Genomic DNA, 25,165 nt, shown 5'->3' on the forward strand with positions numbered 1-25,165 from the left:
GTTTGAGGCCAGCTTTGGCTACACAGTGAGTTCAAAGTCAGCCTGAACTGCATGATGAGGCCCTGTCTCTAAAACCAGGAACAAAAATAAACAGAGAACTGGGCCATCCAAATAGCTCAGCAGATTAAAGCGCCTGCAAGCAGGCACAGGGGGTTTGATCTCTGGACCTGCCTGCTGGCTCTGTTCCCAGGATGCGCTGAGCCTGCAATTGAGACTGGGTGTGGTGCATGCCTGTAATCCCAGCTCTTGGGAGGCTGCAGACAGGTGAATCACTACAAGTTCAATCTAGTAGTGAGACCCTGAACATCCTGCAGACCTTTCCCTAAAATACAAAAACAAACAAACAAAAAAATCAATCAAACAAAAAAGGTCGGTGTAGATGATTCTTTAGCAGTTTTGAATAGTACTATGAGCTTGCTACATAGGCTAGAAAGGAAGGGCATTCCTGAAAAGGAAATTGCAAAAGCAAAGACTTAGTGAGGCCTCATCTGTTCTGGCAGGGCTTGAGAAGGGTGCGGCATGGAGAAGAGAGCAGATGAACGCCTGCCTGGCAACCCATGAGCATGCTGAGGTGTGTGCTGCAGAATGGCTGATGCTGGCCTTCAGCACGCTAAGCAGATGCTTGCCTACTGAGCTGTAGCCCCAGCTCAGGGCTGTGTTCAAGACAAGGGTTGTTCGTGCTGAACATTCCCCCCCACCCCCACCCCTAGCTTCTAAATGTCCTTGCAAAGTTTTAAACAGTGGTGGAAGGCAGTACTTCTAAAACTTTAGATGCTCAATCTCCAGTACTGCATGCAATGAAGGCCCTGGTGCCGAGCCAGCCACCAAAAATTGGCATGGTGGCACACGCCTGCAATTCCAGCACTGGGGAGGCTGAGACAGGAGGATCAGTATGAGTTTGAGCTACATAGTGAGACCTTGTACCAAATAAATAAAAATTAGAAAAAAAAGCAGATTCTGATCCTTTGGGCCTGGGGTGGAGCCCATGACTCTGGATTTCTTTCTTTCTTTTTTCTTTTTTGAGACGGGGTCTTGCCATGTAGCTCAGGGTGGCCTTGAACTTGTTCTGTAGTCCAGGCTGGCTTTGAACTCAAGGTGATCCTCCTGCTTCAGCCTCCTGAGTGCTGGTCTTACAGGCAGCTGAGTTAGAAATATTATAGGCAGTCAGACAGGGCGAGGCCCTCAAAGGAGATAACACAGAAGACAAGATACCTTACAACTCTGGGAGGGACGGATGCTCCCACCATGGGCCAGACCAAAAGACCAAAGATCCAACAAATGCCGACCTCCCTATAGATTGGCATCTGAGATTGCTCATCACCCTGAGGGAACCAGAAGAATCATTAATCCGACTACTACTGGATGGCTACCAGATAAAGTCCTGTTCTACATTCATACCTGCTTGCTACGTGACTCCCTTCCTCATTTGGTTCTGAAGTTAATCAATTTTACCTGAACAATGGTGCTTATAATCCCATTGACTGACCATAGTTTTGTCCCACCTCACGCCCACCTAAGTGAGTTCCTGTGCTCTCTACCACCTTAGACCCACCTCACTGCATGGTTTTACTCTATAAAAGTCCTTAGAAGAGATAGCTTCCCGGGGACAACCTGCTCAGACCCTCCTCCTGTCCCTCTCTCAGACAGGAGCTTTCTTGCCCTCAATAAATATATTCTGCTCATAACCTCCGTTTGTTCCTAAAATTCATTCTTCGGTTTTAGAGAACACGAACTCATTCAAGTCAGGTTAGGAGCTCATTTTCCCCCTATATCATTCGGAGGTCACCCAGCTGAGATCAGTTTTTCTCCCTATGTCACTGGGATTACAGGGGTGTGCCATCACACCCAGCTGGGTTCTAACGAGCTCCCAGGCGACACTAGTATGCTGGCCCAGGAACCGCACTTTCACAAGTTAGGCTCGAAATCCACATTGTTAACTGGGAAGCGCCCTGTGGCCTCCACAGGAGCACGAACATCAATAGGAGACTGCTTCCTTTGGGTTCTTTGAAACCCTGCTTCTCCTAGTAGGCTACAGAATTGAGCTTTGTCCAATAAAATGGTAGTGATCAATGGCACTGGGCAGAAATGCCAAAACCATAGAGCTTCTAAAGCCCATCTTAGATATGGGTGTCTTCATTCAACACAATATCTCTGCGTTTTTGCTGCCCAGGCTTTTTATTGTTTCCTAGGGGAGGCTTACTCCCTTGCAACACAGGGGTACAAGAGATCCGGATGGGGGGTGGCTTGGGCTGGGGGGCGGTTCCTGCAGCAGCTCTCCTGACCTCTCTGCCAGCCTCAACCTGCCAGCCCCCCTTGGAATTTACTCTTGCAAGCTCAGGTGGGTTTGAATACTTGATCCTGTTGCTGCCTCCACCTCCCAAGTGTTGGCATTTCATCCCTGGGCCCCTGCGCCCACTGAATTCATGTCTTGCCTCTGTTGCCTCCAGAGCAGAAGCCTCTGGACCTGCTGTTGCAATCAAGTGAGAGGCAGAAGCTGCTTCCTTCAGTTTCTGGGCCTCCCAGGCACCCTTGGCTGCGTAAGAAAAAGAAGGAGGCCGGTTACATCAAACCAAAAATCTCTGGCTGCAGGGCTGGGCTGAAAAGTGTGTGGGGCAGCTTGCAGGCTGGTGCTGTGAACTGGGCTCGGTGGGACCCTCCTGAGTCAGAGCTGGAGCCCGGCTGGCTGGAGCGGGTCGTGCCTCCGGGCATGCTTGGAGCCTTGGGGTCAAGGGCCACAGGGATAGCACCAGGGGTGGCACTGAAGTTCCCCCCCAGGCTAACCGCTCCCCTTTTTCCCTGAAATTCCTTCTCCTGGACCATCCCTTTGGAGCCAGACCCTACTGAAGGGAGGAAGCTCCTGGGGCCAATCCATGTGGGATCCTGGCAGGCACACAGAGGGCAGCTGGCCACCCTGCCTTCTGGCAACTGCTTCTGAACTCTGGCTCCCGTTACCCCTTCTGTAGTGATCCTGGCTAGATTTCACTTCCTTCACGCAGTCTGATCTCTCCAAATTCCGCAGCCTGGTCAGCCTTGTGCAGTTGGTGGCCACTTGTTTAAGGTCCACTCTGCCAGGCACTGTGCAGGACTCTCGCCTTGCTCCTCCACATTCTGCCCTTTGCCCCTTTGTAACATCTTCAGGCGCTAATGTCTTCATCTGTCATCTTAGTGTTTTCTTCCCTGGGGTTCTAAACAACCTTAGGGCTGGTTTCTTGTCCCAGCCCTGAGTAATAAGCAATGTGGATGAGTGGAAATAGCCAGTGCTTCACCCGGGCCTTGGCTTAAATCCTGGCGCCTAACTACCTACCGCGTGTAAAAGGGTAAATTAAGTCCTAAGAGCTTCTTCCTCATTTGCAATTAAAGGAGCAGAGAAAGAAAGAAAGAAAGAAAGAAAGAAAGAAAGAAAGAAAGAAAAAGAAAGAAAGAAAGAAAGAGACTTAGGTTTAAGATTAAAATGAGATACTATATGTCAAGTACTAGGCACAGAGTTGGTGCCCAGAAACATGCCCCTCTCCCTCCTTGGCACATGGGTGGCATTGCTGCAGAGTCTCTATTCTACTTGACAACCACCTTGCTATGTCCCCACCTCGATTTGCCCACTTATGACAATTACGCCTACTATTTCCTTCCCTTTTCAAATGTTTTGAGCCCATGTGCACATGCGTGCACACATGCGCGCGCGCACACACACACACACACACAAAACTGGATAATAAATGTTTACCAATCACCAATGAGTTCGGACCATCAAGCTGTCTACTTTGATGGCACCCACTTCTACCTCTCTTTTCTTTCCTGGAATATTTTAAAGCTAATTCTAGTCACTATATCACTTCGCCTGTAAATGCTCCGGTGTGTATATTTAACCAATAAAGACACTGGTGAACGCAACCACAATATATTTTAATTACACTGTACAAAATTTAGAATTATTCACTAATATAATCTAATATCCAGGCCATATTCATTTTTCTCCATTGTCTAAAGAATGTTTCTCTTGTTGGTGTATTTGAATCAGGGTCCCACAAGACCTGTTACACTCAGGACTGCTTTTGCACAAGCTTCCCGTGCTTGTTCTGTTTTCCCTGGAAATGCTAGAATAAGGAGGAACTACTACTTCTTGAAATTCTCTCTGACTCACTTGCCTGAACCCTTTCCAAATAACACACAAAAAAACCAAATATTTCCTTTTTTTTTTTTTTGGCCTTTTTAAGGGGATGTCTTTAGGTGAAAGTAAGAAGGTCCTCTCCCCTTGTAGCAGCTTGGAAATAAATGGATTCCTCTATTAGCTTTCAAAATCCAAAAATTCCAGGTGAAGGAATATTTGTGATATTTGCTTTAGTTCTTGTTTCAGAGCACAAAAATTCCTGGCAACTCTGTTCTTCGCAGGAAGACTTTCTGTGCCCTCCCACCTGCTTTTGAAATCCACCAACCATAATATTTACTCTATCCCCCTTTTTCCCTCTCTCTCCGTTACACACTCCCCCTCTCCTTTTAGCAGCCACATACGAGTCGGCCATATTAGAGAGATGGAAATAAAGCTTCCCTGATGTTGTGTATGTCTGCGAAGTACGCCCGTGCATTTTCTCTTTTAGCATTTAACCGTTCCTCCCCTGTTGTCCTTGGTCCCTCCAACCACCCCCTCCCAGAGCCCACCGCTGAACACCTCAGCCTGGGAAAATGCGCGGGGCTGCTTGGCCACCTCGCCCTGCCTTCGGTCTCACGGGGCTCAGTCTCTTTTTCACTTTGGGTAAGTTAGACCCACATCTGCATGCTCCGGAGGGTCCAGAGGCCCAACTCCCTGGGCGGGGGGCTGCGGGCAGAAAGGAAGAGAGACATCGTTAGCGCTTCCCTCGGTGTCCTTGGGAAGGGAGGTGTAGGGGGCTGCAGGGACACGGCCGGCTGCATACTGCTGGGATGACTGGGTTGCAGAAATGTTGGCTGGGGGCTCTGAGCGTTGCTGCGAGGTGAAAATTGTCAAGGCAGGCGATTTGTCTTGGATTCCCTGAGTGGACTCATGTGGGGGGTGGGGTGGAGGATAGGATGATACCCGGTGTGTCTGTGGGTTTTTAAATTATTATTATTATTATTATTATTATTATTATTATTATTATTATTATTTGCTCCTGTGGATGGAGGGTCCTGGGACTGACTGCTTCTTTGAAGGACTTCTGCCTTTTGCGAACCCGGGTCCTTGAAATCCGATGGATTTTAGGGTATTCAAGAACAGTGTTTGGGAGAGATGGGGGCGGAAAGTTGAGTCTGGGTCTGGCGTCCTGAGAGTCTGTCCCCCTGGTTTGTCGGAATGTGTGTGAGCAGGACTGGAAGCAGGCTCGAGGAGCAGTCTCAGAGGGGGAGGAGGATGGATGTGAGAGGTGCCTGGGCTGGGCTCCTGGAAGGAGAGAGGGGCAGGGGCAGAGATTCAGGGGAGGAGGAGGAGCCCGGGGCTGTGTGAGGCCCTTCAGAGCAGTCTTCCGACTGTTCAGCTCCAGGTGGTTGCCGGCCTGTCTGTCAGTCCTGTCCAGTGGCCTCAAATGTTGATTTCATATTTGACCAGTCATAGACTTCCCGATGGGCAGGTGGGCTAGAAAATTCTTTGGAAGTCGTTTTATAGATAACTTTGTTCTTGCTCCTGCACTTCCTCGCTGCTTCCCAAGGGCCAGGTCCACAGATTGCCAGTGGGAATGTCCCCTACCACAGTGGCTTGCTCTCTTTCTCTGTGGCATGGTATGCTGGGCATTGGGCAGGAGTGCCAAGTGGAGTCATGCAGAGCCCCTGGCAGCCCGCACCATGAGGTCTACTAGCTTTGCTGAGTTAGTGGGCACATTAACAACAGAGCAGAAATGTTGTAGAGGCTTAACCTTGGGGTTTCCAGCCTCCCTTGTTATTGCTTATTAACCACCGGCATGTTCCTTGGCTCCCACCAGCCTCAGATCTCTCATGGGTAAGCTGGACAGTGCCTCCTTCTGGTGCATTTGTGACCTGCACACAGCAGGGTCAGCAGTAGTTAACCTTGCTGAAAGGATATTAGTGTTGTTGGGTCCTCCAAAACAGGTGGGAGGGCTTTCCATGAGCCTAAGCATAGGGCTTATGCTTAGTGCTAATAGCAGTTGTTAAGACATACATACTGTTATACACATGCTTCAAGGAGGAAACAGAGGCACAGAGAAGTTAAGTGATTTCCCCAATGGGTCGCATGACCAGCATAAAGTGGAGCTGAGATTTGAACTCCTGTGTGTCTGGCTTCGGTAAATGCCGGTCTTAAATGCTGGGATTCTACTGCCCTCTATATTCAAGAAGTGGTACTGCCCTGTTGATGGCAATGGACCCAAGAATCCTAAGTGTGGACAGGAGGCAGGTGGGTGAGTGGCCTGGAGCTAAAGGGTAGGCACTGTCTTTCAGGAGTTAGGAAGAACATTCTATGAGAAGGAAGATGACCTGTGAGAGCCATTTCTAAGTGAAGAACGCAGCCAGGACCCTGAACTTCAGGCTGAGGAGGAGATGGAGCCTGGGATAAAGAGATCTGGATGTAGGGGCTGTGAGGGATGGGACAGGAAGCTAAAACCTCACCAGACCTGGAGATGCAGGAACAAGAGACCTTGAATTTGAACCTGACGGCCTCTTGTACTCCGAGGCTGTGCACGGCCTGGACCACGGGACTCTGGCAGTTGTAGCGACACTGGTCAAGGGATGCCACGAATATTGAGGGAGGGGCCGACAGCGTGGGACTTGTGGTGATGATCGTGGAACTAGTGAAGAGGAAGAGCAGGCCTAAGGAAGAACTCAGGCCCTTCTGCTTGCCACGGAAGCGCTTATTCCACTGAGCCATCTCCCCGGCACGAGAAACTTTTTGAATGGTTGGGCTCCCTGGAGTTTTTCTCAAGATCTTTGATTGATTCTGCAGCTCCATCCCTGGTTACCAAAGTCCAGGTTATGGAAGGTGGGCTTGCAAAGTGGTTCTGTCCTCATGGAAGTCCCCTGCACGTACCTGCTGCTAGCAAGAGGCGCCTAGACATGGAGGGGAAATGTTTTCCTTTCTGTCAGCAATACCATTTTTTTTTAAGACAGAGTCTTACTATCTAGTTCAGGGTGGCCTTGAGCTCACTGGGTAGCCCAGGCTGAACTTGCAGTGATTCTCCTGCCTCAGCCTCCTGAGTATTGTGATTTTAGGTATATCCTACCATGCCTGGCTTTCAACAGAATTTTATTGAGCACTTACTATTATGAGGCCTAGGGAAACCATGATGAACACAAGTTGGTTAGGTCCTCAAAGCCTCTCGAGGGCCATAAGCACATAAACAAATAATAGCAACACAACTTTGTGCACTGTAACAATATTAGCAACATTGGTAATAAGGGCAGCCCCCTTTTGTCAAGGGCTATGTTAGGCCCTTTAGGGATGAGCCTTATATATGTAAGGGGTCATTAAATCTTCAGTGTCCCCTGGAAGTAGGTCCTATTACTGTCTCCTGTATGACAGGGGAAGAAAGACTTGTTGGAAAATTAACTCTGTGGCCTAAGATCAGATGGGGCATTGGAGCCCCTGACTTGGCCAATGTGCCGTTCTGCCTCCAAGTCACAATGAAGATCAGGGAAGAGAGGGACATGGCTTGGGAGGGGGCAGGATGCAGGAAAGCTGGTGCCTAGTTGATGCTTGCTGAGCTGGTACCTAAGAGGTATGTGGGAGAAATCCAGGGCAGAGGGTGAATGAAGCCTCCTGAAGCATCCTTCCCCATCCTGGAGCAAAATGATGTGCAAAGATCAGGAGGCAAGAGGGAAACATTTGTAGGAAGGATCAGAACTCTGGGGACTCTGAAGTGAAGGGATAGAGGGAGGGGAGCTGGTCAAAGATGAGGCTGGGAACAGGTTGGTCTCAGGTGGCAAAGGGCTCGGGGGTGTGCCATCTCTGTGGCAAAGTCTGGACTTGGTCCTGAGAACAGCAAGGTGCCACCGAATTTTGGAGGTGAAGAGTGATGAGGCCCCGTTGCTCCTGGCTATGTGGGGGTGGGAGGAAGGGAGGGAGGGAGCCCTGGAGGAGGAAGGGAAGGAAGGGAGGGATGGAGGGAGCCCTGGCTACGTGGGGGTGGGAGGGAGGGAGCCCTGGAGGAGGGAGGGATGGAGGGAGCCCTGGTTATGTGGGGGTGGGAGGGAAGGAGCCCTGGGGGTGAGAGGGAGGGATGGAAGGAGCCCTGGCTACTTAGGGGTGGGAGGGAGGGAGGGAGCCCTGGAGGAGGGAGGGAGGGATGGAGGGAGCCCTGGCTACGTGGGGGTGGGAGGGAGGGAGCCCTGGGGGTGGGAGGGATGGAGGGAGCCCTGGTTATGTGGGAGGGAAGGAGTCCTGGGGAGGGAGGGTCCGCATGCTAAGGCCATGCAAATGAGGACATGGCCTGGATGTCACACTTGCCTGGAAGGCAAGGGCTGGTCCAGGAGATAATTTCTCTGCTCAGGTACTTTAAACCAAGAATAAAACAAACCTACCTCATCGATTGCAGTAGAGTTGGAATGGGGAATGAGGGGAGCTGACTTCTGGCTTCTGAAAGCGTAGCAGACAAGCAAATTTTCAGGTTCTCTGTGAGATGAGTGAGTTAGAGCAATGAGCGACACATGGCTGCCTGTGGGTGGCCAGATGTACCTTGGACAGGGTACCCAGCGCTGGTGATGTTTGGAAGCTAAGACCAGATGTCACATTCTTACTGCATCTCTGTTGATGATCCTCTCCGTGAGCAGGCCTTGTCCCAGGGGGACATAGGTAAGCTTCAGGATCCCTTTTGGGGATGTTCATGTGAGTAGGTCCATTCCCTGCTGGTCAGCCAGCTTGGAGCTGGGGACAGGAAGTTGGAAGGCTGGGCTTGTCATGTAGACTTCAGGAGACTTGTTCCCTAGGATGCCTTGGAATGACAATTGCTTCCCCAGGCAGGTTCGACCCTTCTCCCCTGTCTGGAGCCAGACAGCATGAGTTCACATTATAGCTTTGTCATACACCAGCTGTGAATCTAGGCTATTCATCGAACCGTTCTGCACTCCATTTTCTTACCTGGAAAGTGGGAGAGATAAGAGGGTCACTGTGAGTGCAGATAGTGCTGATCCTATGCCAGGCCCTCGTCAGCACTTCGTGGGCATCTGTGTTTATTAGAAGGCCTCTCTGTGAGCCTGCATCTGCTCCCTTCCCAAAGCGGCAGAGTTAATGCCGAGCCCAGGATGCTGTTCACAACTCTGACCTTGAGCAAAGGTTTCCTGGTCTTTCATGTGGTTTCAGACTGGTGGAAGACCCCAGGCCCCTCATCCCAAGCCTCTGGGGTTCTGGTGCGGCCCTCAGTTGCATCTTGGACTGGGAGGAACAACCCTGATCCTGGCCTTGGCTTGTTACTATTCTCTGTGCACCTCTCCCTCAGTCCTGCTTTCCTTGGAGGTCAAATCATGGCACCAGATCTACAAATGCTGGGGTTCAGCCAGATCTGGCATCTTCTGGTTTGGTGACCCCTCTTCCTTCCTACAGATGGAAGTTGACGCTTGACCTCTGTGACCACTAGAGGGCACATGTTTCCAACCTGGTGCCTGTGACAGGGAGGATGAACCAGAGCCTGCATTGCACCTCTACCGCACAGCCAGCTAGGCGAGGCCTCCCTAGCGCTTTCTGCCTTCTTACGCAATGGTAGTGTGCTGGTCCCTTGGTAGGGCTCAAGCTTGAATCCAGAGTGCTGCCTGGGGTTGCCATGGGCCTGAGGAGGGTGGAATCGAAAAGGCCTGTCATATGTGGCAGGGCACTTCCTTTTTGTTCAGGGGGTCCCGGGGAGGTGGCAGCCCTTGCAAGGGAAGAGGCTAGAAAGACAGGGCGTTCTTGGGACAGAAGGTAAACTCAGGACAAGCTTCCATCTTCCTGCAGATTTCTCAGCCTCTGCAGAGCGGGGGTGGTGTTGGCATTTTCTGCACACCTCCTCCTTGCTTGGTACTGGGCCAGGCGCTTTCAGAATGGATATGAAAGCGCAGGGGGTGAGAACTAGGCTTTGTTCCTCCCGTGGGCCCACTCACCCTCCCTAGTTGGTGCTCCCCTAATGAGCACTTAGCTTGTACGTGCTGTCCTTGCCCTGGGGTGAGGTCCGCAGCCTGTCCTTCCGTCAGGGATTTGGTGGAGGGATTAGCAGTTCAGAGCATCTCCTGCCCTTAAGTCCTGCCACTCTGCCCTGCCTCTTGCCCTGGGGACACGCGAGTCCCGAGGGGCCAGCTCAAGGGGTCCATCTCCAATGTGCCCTTGGGCCCAGACTCCATGCCCCTCCAAAGCCCTTCCTGCACATGAGGTAGAACCTGAGGATAGTGCAAGATAGTACCAGTCACCTCGTGTTGAACATACCCTGCTTGCTTTAGTTATCAGAACAACCCCAAGGAGGGCATTGTTGGCGTGTTCACAGGGAGGATGCTGAGGCATAGAGAACGGGAGGAGCTTACTTACTTTCTGCCAGCAGATGGCGGCAGAGCTGGTATGGAATCCAAGTCTAACCTATTCCTGTGTGTATGTTGTCCCCATATCAAGGGCTGAAATTCCAGCCAGGCGCCCTCCTTCCAACCCACCCTTGAGCCCTCTAGTGACTTCCTGTTCCACTCAGGCAGAGGTACCCCAAACGCCATGGGCAGGCCTTTTGTGACCCAGTCCTGGCCTCCTGCTCTGACATCAGGCCTCACTGTTCACCCCTTGATCCCTCTGTCCCTCCTCAGATGATGCGGGTTGGAACGCTGCCCTCAGTGCATCCCTTGCCGTGGTCCTCACTTCCTTCCCTCACTTGTGCTGGGCACTGCTGGACGTCGTCCTCTCCAGCAGTCTTCCTGGAGCAGCTTGAATAAAGCCACTCCTTTCTGCCCGGCTTGGTCCTCAGAGTGCACAGTGTGGATCACTCCCTCCAGCCACATTTTTGTCTTTTCCTTGTTACTGTTTGTCCCCCCTCTCCAGAACACAAGCAGTGTCTGCTTCATGGTAATCCCATGGCCTTGCGCATAGTAGGTTATTTGTAGGTCCTTAGTAAATGAGTGAATGAATGATGTTGCATATTTCTGCTAATGATTTTGCATGCATGAATGTGTGTGTGCGTGTGTGTGTGTGTGCGTGTGTGTGTGTGTGTGTGTGTGCGTGTGTGTGTGTGTGTGTGTGTCTGTGCATGTGCATGTGTGTGTGGTGCAGGGAACTGAACCTCATGCTTTGCGGGTGCTAGGTAAGCATTCCACCACTGAGTCCTGTTAAGTTAGTCTCTTGGGTAGAGGCTGTGACAGCACTGGCAGAGAATCTTAGAATCAGGATCAGGTATAGCGTGGAGCAAATGAGATGCCCGAGGGTAACTTTGGAGGAGGTATTTTTGTGACCCCAAAAGTAGATGTCTCCTTGACTACTAAGTCCTATCTGCAGCATCTGCCCCGCATAGGCCCTGTACTGCTTAGAACGCCAGAGCCGGCCGGGCCTCTCTCAGCTCAGCGCTCCTATCTCTTGGCCCAACTTGGTGCCTCTCCCCGGGCTCTTCAGGACCTGTGCTTACCACCCCACCACCTGTCAGCCTGAACCAGTTCCTTGCAGGGTGTTTCCATGATTGCCATCTTCAAAATGTACTCGTGTCCCTAGAGGCCTGGCAGCTGGTCCTCAGGACAGAGCCTCTTTTGGGATACCTCACTCTTCCCAAGGCGCCTCTGCCCTCTCTCCTGCCTGTTACACTCTGAGAATAGTGACGGGCTGGGCTGGGCTAGGACACTACTTGCCTCATCCCTGGGCATATAAAGTGAACAAGACCTCCTGAGTCCCTGTCTTTCCTCAGCTGCCTGTCCAATGTGGGGCACTGGAGCCTCAGCTGGAAGGGCTTTGGCCTAGCAATGATGGTCGGGAAGGTGTGGGGACAAAGGGGGGAACTGAGGCAAGCACAGTGAAACACCCTATTCAGCTGGCAAATGAGCTGGGCCAGGTAGAGGGGCTGCCCAGCAGTGGTCTTGGAAAAGACTGGGGCCCTCTGTCCTTGGCTTGAGAGACCTGCCACAGCGCCACTCTGCCTCCCTCTCCTGTCCCACGGGCCAGAGGGCTTGCCCTTTCCTGGCCAGAGTCCTCACCAGCTCCTGGCTTTGTCTGCAGTGCCATCAGGGCGGAGCATGGAAGTCACAGTCCCTACCACCCTCAGCATCCTCAATGGCTCCGATGCCCGCCTGTCCTGCACCTTCAACTCCTGCTACACTGTGAACCACAAGCAGTTTTCCCTGAACTGGACGTACCAGGAATGCAGTAACTGCTCAGAGGAGATGGTAAGTGCCAGGGCACAGGAAAGTAGGGGCCCTACAAGGTGAGTCACCGTCCCCATCCCTGTTTCTGCCTGGAGCAAGGCCCCGGAGGACTTGGCAAGGTCCTCTGCCACAGGGAGCTTTGACACAGGAACACACCACATCTAGGTGGCCCTTCTGGGGTAACTGCCCCTTCCCAGATCAAAGGGTGCATAGGAGGAGGTGGCTTCCCCACCAGGCCTGTAGCACCTTCCACATCCGGCTGCCTGCCCTGCCCCCTGCTCCATTCTCCAGTTCCTCCAGTTCCGCATGAAGATCATCAACCTGAAGCTGGACCGGTTCCGAGACCGTGTAGAGTTCTCAGGGAACCCGAGCAAGTATGATGTGTCTGTGACGCTGAGGAGCGTGCAGCTGGAGGATGAGGGCATCTACAACTGCTATGTCACCAACCCGCCCGACCGCCACCGGGGCCATGGCAAGATCTACCTGCAGGTCCTGCTGGAAGGTGAGGGGTGGGCGCTGAGCCTCTCTGGTGTCAGCTCAGGGCGTGTGGGAGGCCATCCCCTCCTCACTGTGGCGCAGCCTGAGCTGAGTGGAAGCCACCTACTTTCTTCCCCCCGCCCCTCATGGAAACAGGTCTCAGAGTCCTTAGAGGGATACTGATCTTGATCACGACTTTAGAAATAATGGTGGCTTGCACGTATTGGACACTTAAGATGTTCCAGCCTAATCTAACCTTTCTTTTCATCCTCATAAAGACCTCACAAAGGAGGTACAGTTAGGATCCCCATGTCACAGATGAGGAAACTGAGACTAGAAAGGGTGAGTTATCTAAGGTCACACAATTCATTAGCTGTACAATCTGGAGTCAAGCTTAGGTCTAGTCAGGCTCTTTGTCACTCCATTCTAATGACTCCTCTGGGGCTTTGTGGTGCCCTGGCATCGCATGCAGGTGGGAGTGCTCAGTGGTCAGTTGTTTGAGTTGGTGTTAGGCTTTGGCTGGAGTCTTACCCAGGGTCAAAGGCAGGACTCTCCCTCCCGTAAACACATTCCTTAGGGGAGCAGTGGTGGGAAAGAGGACCCCCTCCTTATCAGCCCCCGTGCTCAGTGAGTCTGCTTCCTTTGCTTCCCCAGAGCCCCCAGAGCGGGATTCCACAGTGGCGGTCATCGTGGGAGCCTCCGTGGGGGGCTTCCTAGCTGTGGTCATCTTGGTGCTGATGGTGGTCAAATGTGTGAGGAGGAAAAAGGAGCAGAAGCTGAGCACAGATGACCTGAAGACCGAGGAGGAGGGCAAGACGGACGGCGAGGGCAATGTGGATGATGGCACCAAGTAACAGGGACCCCTGCAGCCCCTCCCTGTGTCCCGCCTCCTCCCATTCTGCCCCGTATGTGTGACCCTGCTGCCCTCTCTTGGTGTGCTTTTCCTCAACAGGACTCCAGGGCACCCCTGGGGCCTCATGAACCCCTCACTTCGTACCCCACACCCTGTACCAAGAGCAACACACCTCTCTTCCATCTGAGAACCTACCATGGCGTCCAGGATGTGTGGGCCCTGGGGGGAAGAACAGAGGGGCTCCACCCTGCCGGTCCTGAGAGGAGGCAGGAGGCATGTCTTGGTGTCTCAGAGAAAAGATGGTGAGGGCAGGCAGCGGTGGAAGAAGGCAACTGTCCAGCCACCTAGGGATGGATCCGGCAGTGGCTTCAGGAGGACCTGGGGTGTAGAGGAAGAGCTCTCCTGTGCTGGCCTGAGCGCCCTCCGGAAGGCCTTGGCTCTGGCCTTGCTGCGCCCCATGGACTCCCCCTGGCCCAGAGCCTCCTCTCAGGTTGTGGGTGAGGAAAGCTTTCATGATTTGGGGCAGGGGCATGTGAGAGGGAGGATGGTGCAATTCTAGGACACTGAAGGAAAGCGGGCTGAGGCAGACCTGGCGCAAACCTTGGCCCAGGAAGCTCTGTTCTGGCCCTCGTTTCCATTGTTAGCTGCTCCCTTAGGAGGCTCTCGGTTTGCTGTCAGCTACTGACCTCTCGGGGATGTTGCTGAGGACAGAACTAGAGAAGCAGCTCCAGGTAGGGTCATGCTTCTTCCTGCTAAGGACTGGGAGAACCAAGTCAAAGCCAGCTGAGGGTCTAAAGAGAGGGGCTCTGTCATTAATGGGCTTGGCTTCAGGCTGCCTTCTCTTCCAGGGCCGCCACCTTTGCCTGGGTCAAGAGAAGCCAAGATTCAGGCCTTGGGTTGGCTTTCCAGTTGCCCTCAGTAGGGCTTGTGTCCGACTTTGCCAGGAGGGAGGATGGGAAGGCTGGAGGGAAGAGGCAGGGCTGAGGAGCTTCTGAGCCCAGGCCCAGCCTTGGTTCTCCTGGAGCCTTATTCCCTTGCCCCTCTGCTCTAGCAGCTTCTTTGTGAGTGAAGAGAGTAGTACCTGTGTGAACCAACTTTCACTGCCATTTTATTCACATTAGAACGGAATCATTTAAGACTGGGGAGAAGGAGAAAGACTGGGTCAGAAACTGTGGACTCAGAGAACCTTCTGAAGTTAGCCAAGTCTCTTAGGTGTTGGGGAGTGGAAGTTCCATGCGATGGGAGGCCGAGGGGCTTGCTTCCTCTAGCACTGGGACCTCCATTTTGAATCAATACAGCCATAGTTTTCCTGGTGGGTGGGCCTCTAGGGTCTGGTGAGGGGGAGATGGGGTGAGGGTGCTCATCTAGCCCTGCTCCCCCACCAGGAGCACAGCCCCTGTCAGCTCAGGGAGGTAGGTGTCCAGAGTCTGGGAACAGGGGATAGTGACAGCAAGGGGTGGTGACAGTCTCAGGGACCAGTCCCTGCTTCTGCCTATCAGATGGCCTATTTGGGGTGGGGGCAATAACATGGGAGATTCAGCTTAATTCACTTTAGTTCAACAACCATTTATTAAGCATCTTCTCTGTGTCAGGCACCATGCTGGGTGCCAGGGACACACACAAAGCCATAACAGAGTTGGAGACTGCCAGGTCAGCACTTTAGGATTAAGATTATTATTATTGATATTATTATTATTATTATTATTATTATTATTATTATTATTATTTTCAGTGAATCTACTTCCACCTCTATAGCCACTGCTTCTAGGATGAAAGTTGAGAAGGAAGAGATTCTAGAACCAGGACCTTGAAAAGGGAAGGGGGCAGGTACAAGTGCAAAGAGGGCTGCAGAGGCCCGGCAGGGTGGGCTTGGAGTCAGGGATGGGCAACCTGCAGGAGGAGAGACCCCGGGTGAGGAGAGCCCAGTCCCAGCGGATTCTGAACTCATCAGCTCAGTCCCCAACTGCCAATCAACACACTGCCAATGGGGGTGGGCTAAGCCATTGGATACCTGGAGCAGGCGGATGCCACCCATCCTTCAAGTCAACCATCCCGGGCCAGAGAGGAGGGCAGTAGGCACCTCAAGCCAGCTGAGACCAGGGACGGTGGACACACTGCTGCAGCTGACAGATTTTATTATTTGTCCTCCTCTCCTGGGTAATGAGGATCTGCACTGATGTCGGCAATGTTTCTTTTTCCAAGACTTAGAGGGATTATTTACAAGATTCCCTAGGTTTCATCTAAAAAGTTCTAATTCTCCTGCAACATTTCTGAGTTTTCTCTTTCTCTGTCTCTGCCCCGAGCAGGTGGGGTCTCAGACCTCCCTCACTCCCCGGGGAACCAAGGTTGGGAGCGAAGTGGGGCTTCTGGGAGTGGAGGTGGGAAGCCAGTGAGATGTTCACGCAGCAGCCATTGCTCCACCCTGCTTCCAGCTTATGCCAGCAAGCTGTTCCTGCCCTGCAGTTGGGGTTCAAGCCCCACTTCCAGCTGCATGCTCTCACCACCACTACGCTCTGCTGGCTTCAGTCTGTTGGCTTGCTCCACCACCTCCACATCTCTTCTCCCAGAACCCTCTCCTCCCCATCTGTCTCTTCCTCTTAATTAAGGGCCACTGCAAAGAGAGATGGGCTGGTAAACCTGTGGGATTTAGCTGACAAGAACAAAGCACAATTTTTCAGGACTGAAATGCCTTGAGGTGCCTTGGAACTGGCTTTGGAGATAGCTATCTGTCCCTCCAGCCAGGGACTCATCACAGTTAGTCCCACCTTATAAAAAAGAAAACCTGATTGGATCCATATTTCTCTCTGTGAGTCTTCAGGGGAGGTCAGGCTGGTAAATATTTGCAAAGCTAAGTTAAGCATAAGCAGGGAGACAAGTAGAAATCCTGGCCAGGTTCAAAAAGATAGTCCCAGACCACAGAAATGGATGGTAAATTGAGGGATCTTCCATCTTACTTATGTCTTAAGAATAGACAGGCTGTGTCCCTTGCTGTGCCTCTTGCTGATGTCTTCCTTTACTGAAGCTTGCCAATGCATTTGCACATAGCCTCTCTGTATAGGTATAGCTATATTATATATACAAATATACAACATCTCACTACACCCACCCCAGAAGTTACTCTGCAGAGGGAGGGGCAATCACTTCTCAGTGTTTTGAGTTGATTCACCAAAGGCAAATTATGGAATGTTCTTCTTGCTTTTTGTGCACTTGGAGGGGAAAACCCAGCTGCGTAAGAAGATTTTATGCACATCTAGGCTTTACATGCTGTGTGGTGGTTGGCAGGTGTGTTTGGAAGGGGAGAGAAGCTTCAGTGGTCCTTTGTGGCCCGGCTGCAGGACTGTATCTGCTTCCAAGAGCAGGCTAAGTTTCTCCCATAGTTTGTGTGATTGCTTGTGTCTGTCGACTACAATAAACACACCGTCTCTCCTGGACATCTCTAAAGTGTGGCTTTTTTCAGGGGTTCACAGTAGGCTATGTGGAGGGCTTGCCAGGAGCCTGGTGGGGACCCCTGGTGCTCCTTTTTCTGGTAATTCCATCAACACAGCCACATCTGTCATCTAAAGACTTCTGAGGCCGACCTACTCTCCTCTCATACAGATGTTCTATCCCTTCATCTTCCTGAGCCTTCTTGGACTCTACCTATCGTGGGAAGCTGCCCAGGACAGGGAGGCTGAACTCTTGCTTCTGGGAGGGCGCTCAGTTATTTCTGGGATGAAGACAACCCTTAAGAACCCAAGGTTGACTATTCTGGGGGTGTTGTCTATTCTTTCTATAGACAGATGGGCCATCCTTCCTCTCAACAGTATCTGACTAGGCAAGTAGCTCTGGTGCAGGCTCTGCACTCCAGAAAAACAGATGGCAGCTGCTCAGTCTGCCCTGGTGCAACTTCACGGAGGAGAGTGGCTGGTGGGAAGATCCAGGTTGCTCCTGTCACATCCACACATGTACTTCTGCATCCTATTTCCATAGTGCTGAATCAGCATTGAGAACTTCGAGATCAAAGCCAACCTTCTGGACAGAGGCTCCGCCATCCCAGAACACACACACACACACACACACACACACACACACACACACACACACACACCCCTTTGCTCAGGAGGTTTCAAATGGCTGAAAGGTATGGTAATACTGCAGTTTCTCTCACTTCTGCCTGCTCTGTGATGACCCAGAGGCCCTTAGCTGTGGCTGATGTTCAGGAATACCAGGAATCCAGGAGGATAGACAGAACTAAAACCTAAAACTACTGCAACTGCTCCCTGAGCAAGATGCCAGAAAGGATGCAGCAGCAGTAAGCAAAGGTGGCTGGAACTTAGCAGAACCAATGGGCCTTGGTTTAGAAGGGTATCTGTGCCCTGGAGCCCAAAGTTCTTCCAAGAATGGGATGTCCGGGATGGTGTTTCTATATTCAACAGATATGGAAAGTGAAGCAAGGGACATGGGCCAAGCACTGGGGAGGAGGCTGTTTGGTTTCTTCCAGGCTCGATATAGGACTCTACAATTCAGCCAGGCTGCAGCAGCTTCCTCAGCCGGCTTTTCTCCAAGGACACGAGGAGGACATGGGTAGGCTTGGTCTGGCTTCTGAGAAGTTGGGCTTGGCTCAAGTCCTTCCCTAAATTGATATTCTTTGGCCTGCTTGGGTCCTGGGTCAGGGGCAGTTTTAATTGCACAGTGGGCTGACTTTGGAGGAAAGACTAACTCTTATGCCAGCACGCAGAATTGGTCCCTGGCTTTCTGGGTCTCTCAGCTAAGGTGCAGGTCTTGTATGAAGACAGCCCCCACCATCTCTTCACTATCCTGTGGTATCACCACAGTGAGATAGGAATCTGGGCCAGAAAGAGTTACCTGGCCCCACCACTGTCCTGAGGGGGAAACAGTGGACTAGAACTTGTGTAAGGTCACATGCTGCATTATACACAAAGACAGGATCTTGCAGCAGGCTCCAAGTCTGCTGTTCGTCCCATAGCCAAGCCCTAGTGCTTGGTCTAGCACTTGGCAGGACTCCACACAGCAGCACCCCCAGCCCAGGCTCCTGCCTTCCCCGTCCCCTGCAGTCCTGAGTTGATCTAGTAGAGGCATTCACTCATGCTTCCTTAAGGGCTGTTTTTCAGAAAAGAGAAGTAATTTGACTGAAGTCACATAGCTGGCTAATGACCTGAACCAAGACTCCCCCAGATAAAGATCTTCCTTAGGCTGACCTGCTGTCCATGGGGGAAAAGACACATGTCTTCAGCTCCACTTCCCAGAGTCCCACGCCTGCAGTGTTGCTATGGCTTCTCATGTTGATCTGTATATAGGTCCCCCTTTCCAGGGCAGAGGTGCCATCCAGATACTTCAGGTGACAGAAGCAGGCTGGGCCTGCTGGGACACAGCTTGGTCAGATGGATGCAGAACAGGTGGACAAGCCCACTAGGTCACCTGGCTTTCTCGCTTGGCACCTTGGGGGCTCAGAAGCCCTGTGGCAGGGCTCTGTATAAGTCTCAGAGAGCCCTGGAAGCTTGTCTGCACTTTCCTGACTCAGGTTCCGGTCATCCCTGAATTCCTGCTATCACACTGATGCCAGGGAAAAGCTTCAGCTGCCCAGGGGATGAGAGTCCCAGGAGGCCTGGGGTAGGGATGCCTGACTGAGATCAGCATCCTGCACCTTGACAAATGCATAGCTTCAATGGGGGAGGTCCCCGTGGGGTCTTGCCTAGGACTTCATTCCCCTGGAGGACTGAGGCTACCTCTGGCAAAAAGAGGGAGGAAGGGTGGGGGTGTAGCAGACAGACAGCTGAAGTAGGACAGAAGAGGAGCCTGAGGTGGGGCCCTCGGTGGCTGTGGAGAGTTTTTCCTTTTCTCTGGCAATTCGACCTTGAGAGTCTAGAAGGTAATAGGAAAGAGACACTGGACACTCAGCCAGGCTACTTGGGATTCCACAGGAGGGGGTCTCCCCTACAGCCCAGGCAGCATCAACTTTATCCCAGCTGCAGCTGCCTCTGCTTTTCCTCTGGGACAAGTCCCCATAAACAGATGGTGAAGGGACTAGGGACAAGGAGACTAGGAACTGTTTGCCTCACAAATTGAAGAGAAGGGGTGCATATTCAGCCAGGAGGAGAAGTGTATGTCATGGTTGTTGGCCTGGGCTGTAGCCATAGGGGAGAGGGATCAGACCTGCTCCATTCTGCCCCAAGGTGAACTGGCTGGCCAAGGCAGCTATTGATTCAGTGTAAGTCAGAGCAGTACAGAGGGCTGGTTTCTGGAGGTAATGAGATCCCTGTCCCGGAAGGTATGTAAGCAAAGCTTGCGGGGTGTCGAGAAGATTTCTATACCAGAGCATCCTTTAAAACGGCTGACAATGAGCCTTGGCAGTCTTCATTTTAGGACTCAAATGATAAAAGTAGGAGTAACTTTTGCTTGCTGAAATAAATATGACTGACTCTGGCCTGTCCCTTTGCCATCTTACTTGATCACAGTCTGGCCAGGGCCACCTCTGTTCTCTTTACCTAACTCTTCTTTACCTGGCTCTTCAGTGGTGTGGGTGGGGGATGTGGGAAGAACCACTCATATAGTGAGACAGTGGCCAGGAGAGGTGGGACATTTGAGGCCAGGTGTCCCTGGGGCTTCTTGCCAAAGGTCAGGTCAAGCCCAACTTGCCTTCCTTGGCCCTCCAGCCAGGCCAAAGATTCCTTTCCAAGCAAGACTGTATGGAAAAAAGTACTCCCTGCACCACCTTCTCCTAGCTTTATGGGTGAGCCTCACACCCCCAGCATACACACCGTGTGTTTCCTACTGGGCTAATCCTCTTGGTGGTTTCCATGTCCCTCCTAAAAGGGCTGGAGAGCAACAACTGGCTAGACCAGTAGGAACAATCTCTATTTAATGGGAACCTTCCTGTGCCTGACACCAAACTAAGTGTTTTATGTCTATCAGCCTACTTGATCTTCATAACAAGCTCTAAAATGTGCCTTCCTTTCTCATTTTTTAGCAGAGGAGGAAACTGAGGCTATGCTGCACTAAGTACACACACAAACAAGGCGACATGATTGGCAAATCACCAAGGTCGATCCAAACGCAGGGGGTGCATGAATCCAGAGTCACCACATCCCTATGAGAAGGGGCCACGGGCTGGCTCCTGCAGTCTGGAGACTGTGGAATGGGTGGGGGAAAGGCCATCGCAGCCACCTTCATTCACAAAGGAGATGGGCTGCTATGCAGAGCTAGTTGGGCCGGTGCAGAGCTTTCCCAAGGCTACCTGGCCTGGTCCTTTGACCAGGATCCATGCAAACACCTGGGTCTCTGTTGCTACCTTCTTTGCTCTTGGCTTGTGGTCCTTTTCTTTCTTATAGAAGCCCGGGAATCTTCTTCACCCACTGGCCAGTTCTCTCTCTGTCTCCATCCCTCCTCCTCGGCCTGAGCCACACTCCAACTTCAAGTTGCCTTCCACCCCAGGATGACTCTACACTGCTCCCAGGCCTTCCCTCCCTCTGCTGTCCCCTGCTCCCCACTTCTCTTCTTTCCTCTGCAGGGTCTTCTCTGCCAGATGCCACAGTGTCCCCTCCCTCACTTTATAAAACCCACCACTCTGACACTAAAATGTCCATAGAGGATAAATGGGGACAGAAGAGTTAGGAAGTCCTGCTTGGTAGTTATACCACTTTGTGCTTCTGTCTTAGAGCAGGACCATCTAGAGGACCAGAGGGACATCTGGCCATCAGTGGACATGCTGGTCCATGGGCAGTAGTTGCAATGAATGACAACCCCCCCCCGTTGCCTCCAACCCCACCTCCTAAGCCCCCCTCCCCTGTTGATGAGGAGTAGAGAGACATGAACCCATGAAGCAGAGAGGTGAATACAGCTCTGGTACTAGGCAAGGTGGCTGAGACTCTACCCCAGAGGGCTTTAGAACCCACCCCAACGTGGCCCAAAATAAAGAGATGCCCAGGACTCACCCTGTCTCTGAGCTGCACAAGCAAATCATATGCCTGCTCCTGGAAGTGGGCACAAACCCGCTCCAGCTTGGGATTGTCTGGAGAGCATCTCTCTGGTCAGGATGTTTAGCTCCCTCCTTCCTCTGCCTCCCTCCTCCCCATGAGCTCATCTGTCTGGGGCTCCCCATCCCCCTTTGCCTGAGAGGTTGTTTGGACAGAACCTGGCAGAAAGCAGAAAAAGCAGAAGGGAGGGATGGAGAAGGTGGCTGCCTACCTGCCTGTGCCCAGAGCACTTAGAAAGTGGAGAGAGGTGAGAAGAAATGAAGATGTCCTGGGAGGAGGATTCAGAGAGACTTTGTCTGTACACTAACTCAGCAATGCCAGGAGGGACTTGGGGATCCGGTGCAGGCTGAAGTGGCCTTGCAGCAGTGTTCCCTGCCAGCCTGCTAAGCCACGTGGCTTCAGTTGGTTTGGTGCATGCTGTCCTGTTAACCCCCTCTGCACCTGCCAAACTTCAGCGGACGTTGAGACTTTGGCTGGCGGCCAGAGGACAATGAGCTGGAGGAGGCGCCCTGGAGGGGCAGAAGACAGACCTAGGTGCGCTAGAACGAGGACTCCGAAAACTGGTCCAGCAGTGTGTGTCCAGCCCTGACTCAAGTAGCAGAAGGATTTGTGGGCATTTAACTCTAATGCAGAGAATGTGGTGCATGCAGCTCCACGGTCCCAAGGCCGGACTCTGTTTGCAAGTTGGGGCGGGGGTAGCAGGACAAGCGAGGCCCAGATGCAGCGCTGGGTGTTGATCTAAGACCAGAGAAGAGCTGAGAGGTGAAGTCGTGGGGTGCGCTCCTTGCAGAGCCCACGCGTTCGGGCTCCAGAAGCCAAGTCAGCACTTGGAGCTGCCGCGTTACCTGCAATGCCCTGACGGGAGCGCGCGAGGGCTTCTGGGGGAGGAGGCGGGAGAGGGAGATGGCAGGCAAGGGCATTAGGGGAGTGGGGGAGAGAGGCTCCCTGCAGGGCTCCCGCTACTTGGATGGAGCACCTCTCAAAATAGCCCGGAGACCTGTCTATGGGGCAGGCAGCTCCCTCTCTCCGTTTCCCTCCCGCTTAGGATCCTGGGCAGGTCGCTGAGGACTGGCGGGGCGGCAGCTTTCTGTCCAGTTGCCCTGGTCACCTGTGGAAGGGGGTCCCGCTCCGCTCCGTGCCGAGTGCCTTCCTGTGGCAGAGCACCTCCGAGGCTCCCGTTGCGGGGCTTGGTCCCCTTCCTACCCACACTAGCCCCCCTTCACACTGGCTCTCCTTCAGGCAGCCCCACCTGGAAACAAAGACCCAACCTCAAGTCGGCCTCTTGGAGGGACCCAAGGCAGGAGGTGACCAGCGAGTGTGCTGCCGGCTTCAGAGAAGATAGTAGTGTTGACTGCTCCCTAGAGACCCCTTGGATCTCCCTGAAAGCCATCTCCTCCCTCTTCAACCCAAGCCTGTCTCTGCCAGCCTGAGAACCGACAGTTTGCTGCTGTCCTGGGCAGGGGCTCAATCTATTTCTGATCCTAAAAGCTTGCTTTTCGAGGTGTTTCTGAGCCAGGGCACCCAGACCTGAGTGCATTACTGTATCCTCAGGAATCTGAGCTGTCAGGCCATGGCTGGGGGCCTTCTAGCCAGATGTCACACCCACCTTTTCCGAGGAATTTTCAGCAGGCAGAGGGAAAGGAACCACTCCAGTGCGGTCCCTTCCTCTCCCCCAGGGACTAGGGGTTCCTGAGCTAGGCAGAAAGGGGGCTGAGCTCAAGGGGGCTTCTCAAGAGTTTCCCCAAGGCAAGAGAGAAGGAACCCTGATTTTTGTCACCCTATCTTCCTTGGCATCCTCTGGAGGAGCCTCTCAGCTAGGTCAATGGGCCAGGTTTCTGAGAAATTTTGAGAAAAGTGCTCTATAAATGTAAAAATCCTCTAGCCACTAATGCATTTCCCAAGCACTTTTTCTGTCCAGTGGCGGAGGAGCCCTCCTGATGCTTTTTAGAGAAAAGCTGGGACAAAACCAAATATGGAAAAATTTCACCTCTGCCTTTACCAGTAACTTTCTAGGTGACCTTGGGCCACACATTCTACCTCTCTGGGCCCATCTCCTCATTGGAGCCAGGGGGATTTCCTAAGGACCTGTCCAGCTATGAGAAGCCGTGGGCAATGTGACAGCAGGGGAGAAGGCACCAGAGGAGACTGCTTCCCCTTTCTGTACCAACGTCTAAAGATATCCCTGAGCTCTCTCCCTCCCCCTTTTGGGCAGGGGTCACTTTCCTTCCCTTTGGCTCACCTCCTGTCTCACCTCAGCCTACTCCTCTGAGAAACATGACCCTGCTGTAAAAATAAAGCAGGCCGTGAGGAAGCCAGCCCTGTTAGTGTAGTGTGGGGACCTCTGGGGGGAAGGAAAGGGCAAGCCTGCAGGCCTGGATCCAGGGTCAGGACTTCTGAAGCCACAGACCTCTTTGAGCTCAAATGCACTGTGTGTTCACCGAGTGCCTATCACCTTGCTAAGTACTTCTCCATGCAGTGGCGTCTCATTCACCCTTCACAGCCAGATCTATTTCTGATATTTGTCCAGTCTGGGGAAGGTATAAAAGTGAAAATGGTATATAGGTCTAAATATGTTATAAATTGGGATAATAAATCGTCAAGTTGGTCTTTTATCCTCTTTGATTCATATTTTCCTTTCTGATGACCTGGAAGGCAAGGTCCAAAATAGCACTTTTTAAACTATGCTCTGGTCTGTTCTCTTTGGTCCTACAGGAGCAGGGTCTCTCATGGGACTGCTCCTTCTGCGCATCAAGTTCTTCCCTTCCCCATCACCTGCAGACAGCGTTCCCTTGGCCACTGTCCAGGCCTCTGGGGGCATGGCTAGTGGGGTTAGCCTTCAGAGGGTGGATCTGGAAAAAGGCTGGCACAGGGTGTTTGTTCCAGTTCCAGGGCAACTGGAACTCCAGGGTCCCAGATCTCAGGTGCAGTCTAGAAAGGGTGTAGTGGATTCATTGTGCAGGGAAGAAAGGCATGGCCAGAGGAGGGCCAGCAAGGGAGCCTCTGACACCTGGAAGCCAGGGCTGAGGGTATTATGTGCAATGTCATAAAAAATTATCGTGAATGTTTAAATTAATAAAGTATAGTAAAAGAGACGTTGCTGTTGAGCCCCCTCAAAATACACCCCCCACTGCTTCAGGTGCACTTATGCAATTTCTCTTGTCACTTTCTGAAGCAGTGCTGGAAGTCCTCTTGTAAGCATTCTTAGTTGCACTGTAGTGGCTGTCTCAGTGCCCCAAACTGATTCAAAACATGTGCCTTTCAGGTCATTTTGACTTGGGGGGAAAGAACCAGAAGTCACAAGCTACCAGAGCCAGTTACTAAAGTGGAAGAAGACATAGCTTATTCTTTTTGAACCTGCCTTTCCATTGGACGACACTTAGAGACATTATTTACAGTCTTTCTTAAAAATCAGACTTCATAAAGACTCTCATGAAAAAGCACTTCCAGAGCTGTTTCAGCTAGTGGCAAGAGCACTGGAATATGTGTTCAAAGTGATGAGGGGAGAGGGCTGGGGATATAATTCAGCAGCATAGTGCAAGGTCCCAAGTTTGGTACTGAAGAAATAAAATGAAGACCAAAGTGATGAGGGTAGTATTTTGAAGGGGACTGATGGCCATGT

The 25,165-nt window shown here is 52.2% G+C and overlaps 1 protein-coding gene across 2 annotated transcripts; it reads left to right on the top strand.

Annotated features, from left to right (window-relative positions):
* Window positions 1-4,501: 4,501 nt before the first annotated feature.
* Window positions 4,502-17,004, top strand: Scn2b (sodium voltage-gated channel beta subunit 2). Of its 2 annotated transcripts, XM_023721185.1 has the most exons (5): window positions 4,681-4,747; window positions 10,599-10,716; window positions 12,098-12,264; window positions 12,535-12,745; window positions 13,375-17,004. In XM_023721185.1, exons 3-5 carry the CDS (start codon window positions 12,115-12,117, stop codon window positions 13,572-13,574), a joined length of 561 nt encoding a protein of 186 aa, XP_023576953.1. In that variant the 5' UTR covers window positions 4,681-4,747; window positions 10,599-10,716; window positions 12,098-12,114; the 3' UTR covers window positions 13,575-17,004. The 2 variants fall into 2 exon arrangements, with proteins under 2 accessions (XP_004636514.1, XP_023576953.1); XM_004636457.3 differs by lacking the exon at window positions 10,599-10,716 and having other exon boundaries at window positions 4,502-4,747.
* The last annotated feature ends 8,161 nt before the right edge of the window (window positions 17,005-25,165 follow it).

The sequence above is a fragment of the Octodon degus genome, unplaced genomic scaffold (assembly GCF_000260255.1).
Source record: "Octodon degus isolate 3935 unplaced genomic scaffold, OctDeg1.0 scaffold00080, whole genome shotgun sequence".
NCBI lineage: Eukaryota > Metazoa > Chordata > Mammalia > Rodentia > Octodontidae > Octodon > Octodon degus.

What these genes read in the sequence shown, in the direction of transcription:
- Scn2b (XM_004636457.3), top strand. Translation starts at nt 4,678, where the DNA reads ATGCGCGGGGCTGCTTGGCCACCTCGCCCTGCCTTCGGTCTCACGGGG. An exon ending in GTAACTGCTCAGAGGAGATG is followed by an intron (nt 12,265 to 12,534) that starts GTAAGTGCCAGG and finishes TCCATTCTCCAG; the next exon opens with TTCCTCCAGTTCCGCATGAA. An exon ending in CCTGCAGGTCCTGCTGGAAG is followed by an intron (nt 12,746 to 13,374) that starts GTGAGGGGTGGG and finishes TTGCTTCCCCAG; the next exon opens with AGCCCCCAGAGCGGGATTCC.